The sequence below is a fragment of the Anser anser genome, assembly GCF_964211835.1.
Source record: "Anser anser genome assembly, contig: HAP1_SCAFFOLD_732, whole genome shotgun sequence".
NCBI lineage: Eukaryota > Metazoa > Chordata > Aves > Anseriformes > Anatidae > Anser > Anser anser.
The window spans coordinates 5,893-14,907 of NW_028153881.1; the positions used below are offsets into that span (position 1 = coordinate 5,893).

General features: G+C 48.5%; 1 protein-coding gene and 1 gene segment (V, D, J or C); both read right to left on the reverse strand.

Moving 5' to 3' along the window:
- Positions 1 to 356: 356 nt before the first annotated feature.
- LOC310891227 (trypsin II-P29) lies at positions 357 to 4,573 on the reverse strand. Its single transcript, XM_083853503.1, has 5 exons — positions 4,151 to 4,573; positions 2,719 to 2,881; positions 1,883 to 2,136; positions 1,444 to 1,580; positions 357 to 1,043 (listed from the first exon to the last, which is right to left on the reverse strand). Exons 1-5 carry the CDS (start codon positions 4,191 to 4,193, stop codon positions 894 to 896), a joined length of 747 nt encoding a protein of 248 aa, XP_083709629.1. The 5' UTR covers positions 4,194 to 4,573; the 3' UTR covers positions 357 to 893.
- A 1,787-nt stretch (positions 4,574 to 6,360) lies between these two features.
- On the reverse strand, positions 6,361 to 6,833 carry LOC310891228 (T cell receptor beta variable 29-1-like). The segment is given in 2 exons: positions 6,803 to 6,833; positions 6,361 to 6,683 (listed from the first exon to the last, which is right to left on the reverse strand).
- Positions 6,834 to 9,015: the final 2,182 nt, after the last annotated feature.

Genomic DNA, 9,015 nt, shown 5'->3' on the forward strand with positions numbered 1-9,015 from the left:
TGCCATTCTCTACAGATCATGTGCTGCATGAGGTGGGTTAAATATACACTTTAAAACTGGAACTCCCCAATCCTCTATGTCCTTTTGGGGGCCTTTTGGGGGCCAAGCTTATGCCAAAGCTGCTATGTCCTTTCGGGGCCCAAAGCTTATGAGAAAGTTGCTCTCTATCCTTCCTTCCTTAACTGATCTTCCCACCATGCTTTACACTGCTATCAGGTCCCAGGCATTTTCCCACCTGTTTGCTATTGTCTGCCTTTCCCTAGCAGTTAGTCTGTGTTACCTGCTGGACCCTGGTGGACCCTGGTGGACACAGTCCACCTGTCTCAGATGTCCAGGAGCAAGGGAGAAGGGGAACATATCAGTGCCCACAGGTGTTGTCTGCGGCCTGATTGCTCTGTGCTTCTGGATTCTGCCTGCTGTCCCACCTAGTGCCATAGCAGTAATGGCCACCATCAAAGCTGTTACGGTGCGAGTGAGAAGAAAACTTTGCCACCGGTAGGAGCAAAATGGAACTCTGCTCTGCTGCTGTAGGAACCCACTCCCTAGAGACCTGCTCCCTTTCTCAGTAAGAGGGCCAGGAGCAAAGAAAAGGAGGTGCCTAGCTCAGAAGACTTCTTGGATGGTGGCACAGTGCCGTATTCCCGTAGCCTGACAGCCCAGCAGCTCTAGAGCGCTGCTCCCAGTGTATGCACCTGAACCGGAACAGCAGGGAAGGTTCAGGAGGAGCTGGTGGAAGGCTGCAGGGAACCCCACTTGTCTCTACCGAGCTTCAGTCCCCAAAGTAAATGTCTGTAAGGCTTTTTAAGTGAGATATTTATTTGTGCTGTTGTCTTCTTAAGGACAGTATTAGGGCAGGAGGGTAGTGGCCAAGGAGCCAGGTGGTTGTCAAGGTATCAGTAGGCTGCAATGGTCTCTTGGATCCAATCAACATAATTGCAGACCTTGGTGTAGACACCGGGATAACCTTTCAGAGCACACCCAATTCCCCACGACACAATGCCCTGGAGTTCTCCGTTGCACGCAACTGGTCCACCTGAGTCACCCTGGAGGGGAAAATTTAGAGGCACAAGATGACTGAAAAGCAGAATCTCACCTGGAAAGTTTTTGACTTGGCAAAAAGAATCCAGGGAATGCAAAACAAAGCGCAGCAGGCCCTGATAAGGGAGCACAGAGAGATCCCACCCCTTGTTTGCTGGCCTCCCCTGGCCCCCAACAATTCACTGGTACCATGCTCGGTGCCAACCAGCAGATGTGGCTGGACCGGCTATTTTCAGTGAAGTCCACCCTGCATCCAAAGCCTGCTGGAAGGAGTGCATCAGAAGAGAACACCTGGCGAGGAGGAGGCTGAAGCTAAGCAGGCTGCCAAGCTCCGACGTATACTGTGCAGCCTGGGGCACCCTGGCAGTGTGTGGCCCAGGGCTCTGTGCAGACATCAACTCCTACCTGGCATGAGTCTTTCCCACCCTGCAGGAATCCTACGCAGATCATGTTGCTTGTAATTTGGCCCGGGTATGCCTCTTGGCACTCTTGGTCACTCAGAATTGGCGCTTGCAGGCACTGGAGAATTTCAGGGTAATTGACTGCCGGGAGAACAGTAACAATTTTAGGTTTTGTCTTGGGACTCGGTACAGTCAGTGAACAGAAAGACCAAAAGACCTATATGCGAGAGCCATCCAGCTAAGCAGGGTAAAGTAAAACGGTGAAGTGCATTGTAGATTGAGACACACTGGCAGGGCAGTGTGGAGGCAGGGCAGTGTGGAGGACTTGCAGGCACAACAAGAAAAGGCTGCAAAGAAGGGGTGAACTGTACATGGGTCTCACGAGCATGGTGGAAGAGCAGGAGAAGTGTGAACAGCTACATGCGATGTGTGTAGGTACTCACTGCCACTGCTCAGTGTGTTTCCCCACCCCGAAATCAGGCACTCGGTCCCCGCCTTGGCACAAGAGGTGGGCAGGGCTATGGGTTGAACATCGGCACTGTAGTCCACGGCGGATGCCAGCTTGATCAACATAATGTCATTATCAATGGTTCTTGAACTGTAGTTAGGATGACGAATGACTACTGAAGAGCTCCGGACTACTTCACTGTCTTCCTGCACATCAATGTTGTACTCTCCCAGCCTCACTTGTATATTGCTGCAAAATGTCAGCAGAGAAAAGCAGCAGTTAGCCAAGGGGTGAACAACTGGGTGCCACGTGGGGACTGGCAGACACTTGAAAGAGAGTAAGGGAGTGCTGCCCTAATCAAAGGTTTGTGTGTCATGCAGCTCTAGGAACTTCATGATTTCATGGAAGACAGAACTGGGAAAGCCTTGCCAGATGGGCAAGAAAGGGAGATTTGGTTTCCTGTTGCTCTCTCTGCACAGAGGTGTGCCCTAAACTCAGGACGAGAGAGATCCATGGAGAAATCTGGAGGAATGAAAATGAGGAATGCGGTAATGGTAAGCCCCATGGATGTGTAAATATGGACCGAAAGGCATGTTAGGATGCACAGAAAAGGATGCTATGAGTGCAGGAATACTGGAAAATCCATGGAACGCAGCAGGACTGAGGCTAGGGTTTCTCCTTTGGTTTCAGGTACACCATGCAATGCCCCGCCCACGTCCCTCCCCCCATGCATGCATGGTCTTCTCTTGAGAGGCACCAGAGTTCCAGATCTGGTGGGTTTGTAAGGTTGGACCAGAATCCGTCCAGATACACAACCCAAGCCATACTTACTATTTGTAGCAGTGAGCAGCTGACACGACCCACTGGTTGTTGATGAGGGACCCTCCACAAAAGTGATACCCAGCATTCAGGGACACCTGGTAGGGAACTGAATGCTGTGGGCAGTTGTAGCCTCCCACAATCTTGTCATCATCAGCATCTCCAGGGAAAGCAACTGAGGGAAAGAGAATTGGGTTTCACAGCACCATGCCTGAATCGATTCTCTTAAAGTGCAGCAGCAGCCAGTGAGCTACAGAGGAATTAGCAAGAGCCAAAAGAGCTTGAAACTTCAGAACTCTTCAGGCAACTCCTGAAATATCCTGCTAAGTTCTTTCTACACTACCCTGAAACACCAGGCTTTGTCTGTACCACCTCAAGTCAGGAAGAGAACAGAAGAGCACAAGCTGCCAAAGAACCTCACAAATGAATTGTACGCAGCCTTCACTGTGTTCCTTCTGGGGTACCTTTGGATTAGGATGCACCAGCTGTGCCATAGTAGAAAGCGTATGGTGATCATTTGTGTAGGGTGGAAAGTGGAAAATGGCAAATGCAGTTGAGAGAACTTCTTAATTTGCAGGGGTGAGACAAAGAGTGAGCAAGAGAGGTAGAAAAAACATGGTAGTGAAGGACTGAGAGAGAACACAAAGGCTCCACAGAGTTGGAGGATGAAGTTATAGCAGAATGTAAGAAAGAACATATTTGTAGAAGCCAATAGAACAGTGGTCTCCAGCCTTTTTTTGATTGCACATCCCTATCAGCAAAACACCCTCCCGCACCGCAACATATGTCTATTTGTTCATTTATAAGTTACATACTTGCCCTACTGAAGTTCTCATGTTTTCCTCTCACACGGTAATGCACAACCCCAGAGGTGCATGCACCCCATTTTGGAGCCCACTGCACTAGAACATTGTAGGCTGGGACCCTGCCTCTGACCATCCATTACAGATGCAAGGAGCAGAAGATGACTTCATAAACTTCAATGGCTTTCTCTTTCACAAATGTGTTGCCTGTCTGTCCGTCCCATCGTCCTCCCCTCTGACCTGCGCCCCCCCCCCCCAATTTTATGAGGCCCTGTAAAACTTTTGCATCCTCAAAAAATGTGGAAAGGGTTTCACAGCTTTCCTAAAAGAGCACAAATTGTCCTTTGCTGTTTGTGAACCTGCCAAAACGCCTACGTGTGTTTCATACTCGCTAATTCTTGCAGAGGAGGAGACAGCAAGCCCTGCATTGTTTTATGCACCCCTGTCTTGTCCTACCTTCTCTATCTCTCTAGAAGGCTGAGAGTCCATGTCGTTGACATGGGTGGAAATTGAGGAAAAACAGAATGTTGTGCTACTGGGGAAAGAGAAGGGCCGGTAGAGAGGACAAGGCAAGAGGCTATGAGAGAAGGTTTGCTCAGGTGTGCAGATAGCTAGAAGATCACCAGCTGTAGAGAACGTACCAGCAGCTCCCAGGCAGGAGAGAATGAGGAAGAGAGAATGCATGGTGCCTCTACCACCGAGCTCTGTGACGTGTACAAGGACTAGTCTCAGAAACTCCTCTGCTTTATGCTCCTGAAGAGCTTTATCTTTGTCAGCCCACAGTCTCTCCAGCTTTCCCTTTCCCAGGATCTTGCATCAGCCTGGACGAGTTTACTTATTTTATCTGAGTACAGTGATGACACAGCTGACTGAAATACCTGAACTAGGAGAACACATTTCTAGAAATGCAAGCTGTCATTGCCAGTCCATTGATAATACCCAACACAGCTGCTCTGCATTCAGCAACCCTCCTTCCTCCCATGTCCCTGGAGCCACCAGCATTGTGCTTCAGTGCCACTGCACTCAATGAGAGAATTGTTTGCAGCTGGATAGTTGGACGCCCCCCCTCCCCCCTTCCTCAGGAGTTTATGTTTGGAAAGAGCCCGAAAAACGGGCCTGTGGGATGTTTACCCCCAGTGAGCAGAAGAGGGCATTTACATTTCATGGAGAGGTTCCTCATCTTAAAGAAAGAGGAGGAGGTGGGAAGGAGGGAAGATGTTCTAATTTTGACTTGAACACAAAGGAGTCCGTTCATCCTTCAGAGTTTCTGATGAAAAGCCTGAATTCTTTTCTGATGGGGCCTGTCTCCTGGATGATCTCTGAGTTGTCCATTTGAGATCTGTTTGCGCCATGAGCTCCAGCACCATTGAGCCTACAGGCGTGCCCTCTCAATTACTGGGATTCACAGAAGCTTCTCAAAAGGGCCCCTGAGAGGTGGGTAGGAGAACAGGGAGGGACTTGGGTGCGGTACTTTCACTATGTCTGTCATCAAGGACTTAGGAACAAGGATCCAGGACTTCTGCTGCAAGCTCTGGCATTAGTCCGGGAAGGGGTAAGTGGTGTCTGCTGCTTGACGTAAGCAAGTAGCACAGGGAGTCTTTGAGAGACCTTTTTCCTCTAAGGAGATTACCAACCTGCCCCCCTATGATGTCGTGTGTGTTGTTGAGCGTGGATGATCCATTTTTTAAACTGGTAAATTAAGATAGATAAATAAATAATTAATAATTAAAAAAAAGAGTCTTGTGTTTTAGTCTGGGCTTCCTGAGGCCTTGGGAGGAAGCGGGTACAGAGAGGCCCCACCTGGTGTGCAGAGTGGTGCTTGAAGGATGTGCTGTTTTGCAGCTCCTTTTTGACTGACTGCCTACAGTACTAGTGTCCCACGTACCGCTGCCGAGGTGCCTGACGTTCTCATGAGCAGACCAGACCACAGCTTTGCCCACACACCATGTGCTTCCACACAGCGGATGACGGTTCTTTCCCTGGGTCTTGAAGGGAGCCTTAAAAGGGGGAGGTTGGTTAGGGAAATTGCAAACCTAGTTAGGCAGCGCTCTGGCCAATGTGTATTCAGTTTCTGCCCACAGCTGTCCATCACAATGGACGCACCATGTGAGAACAGCCTTCTGTGGTTTCCTTTCTCTGGCCATGCAGTTTTGCCATCAAGAGGTGCCTTAGTCGTGCTCAGAACTGTATGCGTTCCTGTGGCAATTAAGAGGTGTGTGGAGCAGGTGGCTAAAAGTGTCTCCCGGAGCACATTGTTACTTGTGAAGCTGCCAAGGGGCTGCCCCTTCCACAGTGGAATGTATGCCTGGTGCCCTGGGCATGCTTCCTCCCAGCTGGACTGGTGTCAGCCTCCCATGTCCATTGCCAGATGCTGGGCTCTCCTCCCTCAACAATCTTTCCTTCAGTGGGCACTTCTGTCTTTGGGTGGTATGTGGGAGAGCCTTGAATTTTCCTTCTGCTTTGTACTTTAACCACACTCTCTCTCTCCTCGGTGCCACGGTAGGGCCTGCTGTGGGGACTAGTGGCCCAGAACACGGCTGTGCTGCTGTAGCACTCACTAGTCCTGAGAAGTATCTGCTGCCTTTCACTAACCACGCCAGCAGTGCCCCAATTCTTAATGCCCACCTATGTGTTTGTATGTCTGAAGAGTTTTTGTCTTCAAAAATGCTAGGTGCTGCTGCATTGTTTTGCCTGACCCACTTCCCTCCAAAGAGTCCCTGCTCCGTTAACCCACTTTGCCCTTGTTTTCCTTCTGCTCTTCCTCTGCCCCTCTCCAAACTGTCTCACATTTTTCAGAGACTTCGTCTCCCATTCCGGTAAGGTGGGGATTTTATGTTAGTGCTCAACCCCCTCACTGTACCGTGTGATCACTCGCAGCACAGAAATACGTGGCTGCATCCTCGCATGTCACATTCTTGATAGTCATAACAGAGAGATCGCTGTTGTCTCTGCTGATCTCAAACTTGGCCTCACTGTAACCTTCCGCATAAGAGTTCTGCAACCACATAGAAGTGCTGGCTACTAACTTAAGACCACTCCCTGGAGGCTGCTGGTACCAGAACATGTAGGCAAGTTGGCGGGTATGATTCTGGTAACAGGAGATGTCCACCGTCTCTCCAGCTCTCTTGAGGGTTTCTTCTGGCCATTGTAAGATGAGTCTTCCGACCCCAGCACCTGCATGAGTCAGAGAGAAAAAGTGGAAGGGAGAAGAAGGAGTATGGACAGTGGTCCTTCACCTCACACCAGTCCAGCATGGCCTGGATGATGCTGCAGATGGATCTACTGTCTCTCACCAGGCAGAAGAGTAAGCAAAATGGTCAGCATGGTTAGGAGCAGCCATTCCAGAACAGTGTGCATTAAGAGAGAAGAGGCTAGAGACTGATGCTCCTCCCCGTGCTCTGATTTGTCCATGAAGCTTGGTCGGAGGAGAGAGAAGAGCAGCTGACCTAAACTGACCAAAGGGATATTCCATGCCATATGATGTCACACTCAGCAATAAAAGGTGGGAAAGGAGAAGCGGGGCATGGGAGGGCTCTTGTTACAAAAATGTCTGTCCTCCCGAACAACCACTACATGTACTGAGGCCATGCTTCCTGGGATGTGGCCGAACATCACACATTGCTGGAAAATAGAGACTAATTTATTTTCTGTCTCTGTGCTTCCATGCAGTCTTTGCTTGTCTTTTATTTTATTTTTTTCTCTTGTTGTTTTATTTTTCCTTCTTCCTTTTCCCTTTAGTTAAATTTTCCTTATCTCAACCACTGAGTTTTTTGTTTTTTTTTTTTTTAATGTTTCTTAGTTTTCTTTCAAGCATACTTTATTCTTCCCCTCTTCTTCTAAGGAGGAGGAGTGAGAGAGTGGTTGTGGTGGAGCTCAAATTGCAAACAAGGTAAAGCCACCACAGGAAAATATTAAATGTTTGTAGATTCTTCTTCCTAGAAGAATCTTGGAACATTTTGTAGCCTCATCTTCAGGAGTCTTTCAGTCCATTGTGTACAACCATTTTGGAGTAGAAGATGCTTTCTGTTTATCAGCATGTTGTCAGGTGCTATGCGTCTATTTAAAACATCTGAAAGAGTGTGGTGAACACTCAGGCGGCAACATACTCCTACTGGAGAAAACAGCAGGCGAACACGAACTCTCGCCATCACGCCCGGCCCCCAGCCGTATGACTAAACTTCTCCTGGTGCAGAATCCCTGAGAGCTGTACTTGGGAAATGAAGGCAACCTTTTCCTAGGACTAGTTTTCTTAATGTACCAGTGCTATGACCTAGTGAGGCTATTTTACTAATTGGGGCTGCTGTCTATACCATTTTCCCCCGTTAACTGGGTGTGCTGGGCTTCCTTAGTTTTCCTGGAACAGTCAAAGGAACAGAGATTTTCCTGGGTTCTGATTTTAAAACCCCCTTACCCCAACTGGCGCTGGGAAAGTCCATGAAAAACCCGTAAAAGTGGACTACGTAGCTGTCTTAAAAATGCTTAACAAATACTGTTTTCACTTAGAGAGGCTTGTGCTCTGTCAGATGCTTAGTAGTTGAGATGCCTCTGAGAAGAGTAATGGTTGCCTGAGTCAGGGAACAGCACAATATACAAATGATAACAGAGCATAGCTTTGTGTCCTATTGTTCTGGAAGCTGTTGTTGAACTCCTTCTCAGAATCTGCCCTCACATCCTTTTTTTCAGAAAAAGCCTGGCATCCTTCCCTTCAGACTGTTTGCACCAGGTGACAAAGGAACTATTGAAAGTCACAGTCTTTCCCTCCCTAACCACTGCAAGTGGAGACTGTTTAATATCTTTGCCTGGTATGTTAGGGGAGAAAAGAAAATGGAGGACCATGGGGAGGATGAGATAAAATGGGGGGAAATAAACTTTTATATCAGCAGGCAGAGTGCATTCTCAGCTATGAGGGACAGGCATGTGGAGAAGAGTAGTTTGGAAACAGTCCCAGACCTCTGTCACTGTCTACCCACATGTGTCAGGGCCTCCAGCGGGTAAAGAAGAAATTCCACTTTCCAGATGATATGTCAGACTTGATTTTCAAATTGTTGAAATGTCCTCACAGGCTCTCCCCTCTTCCGTGGCTGGAATACCACTTATGTCACTAGTGAACAGTGCCATGAAGAGATAGCCAGCAAAGTTGTTCCCTTTTTTGCTGACCGCATCTGACTGGGACAGAACTTTTCACACAGCAGCCTTTGTAGTGCTCTGCGTTGTACTTGTAGCTAGACCAGTGCTGGTATCGCACCAATGTTTTGGCTATTGCTGCACAGTGCTTGCACAGCATGAAGGCTCTATCTCCAGCTCTGCCCCCTTACTGCCACTAAAGGTCAGTAAGCTGGGGGTGGGCAAGACTAAACTGACCAAAGGGATATTCCATTCTATATGGCATCATGCTCAGCAATAGAAGATGGGGGGAAGAGGCAAGGAAAGAAAGAAGAGGGTACTTTTGTTATGAAAGCATTCGTCTTCCTGAACGTCCACTACATGTATTGAGACCCTGCTTCCC

Coding starts and splice junctions, on each gene's coding strand:
- LOC310891227 (XM_083853503.1), bottom strand. CDS start 4,193: ATGCATTCTCTCTTCCTCATTCTCTCCTGCCTGGGAGCTGCTG. Junction 2,882..4,150: donor CTCCTGCCTGGGAGCTGCTG/GTACGTTCTCTA, acceptor TCTTTCCCTCAG/TTGCTTTCCCTGGAGATGCT. Junction 2,137..2,718: donor GCTGCTCACTGCTACAAATA/GTAAGTATGGCT, acceptor GACATTTTGCAG/CAATATACAAGTGAGGCTGG.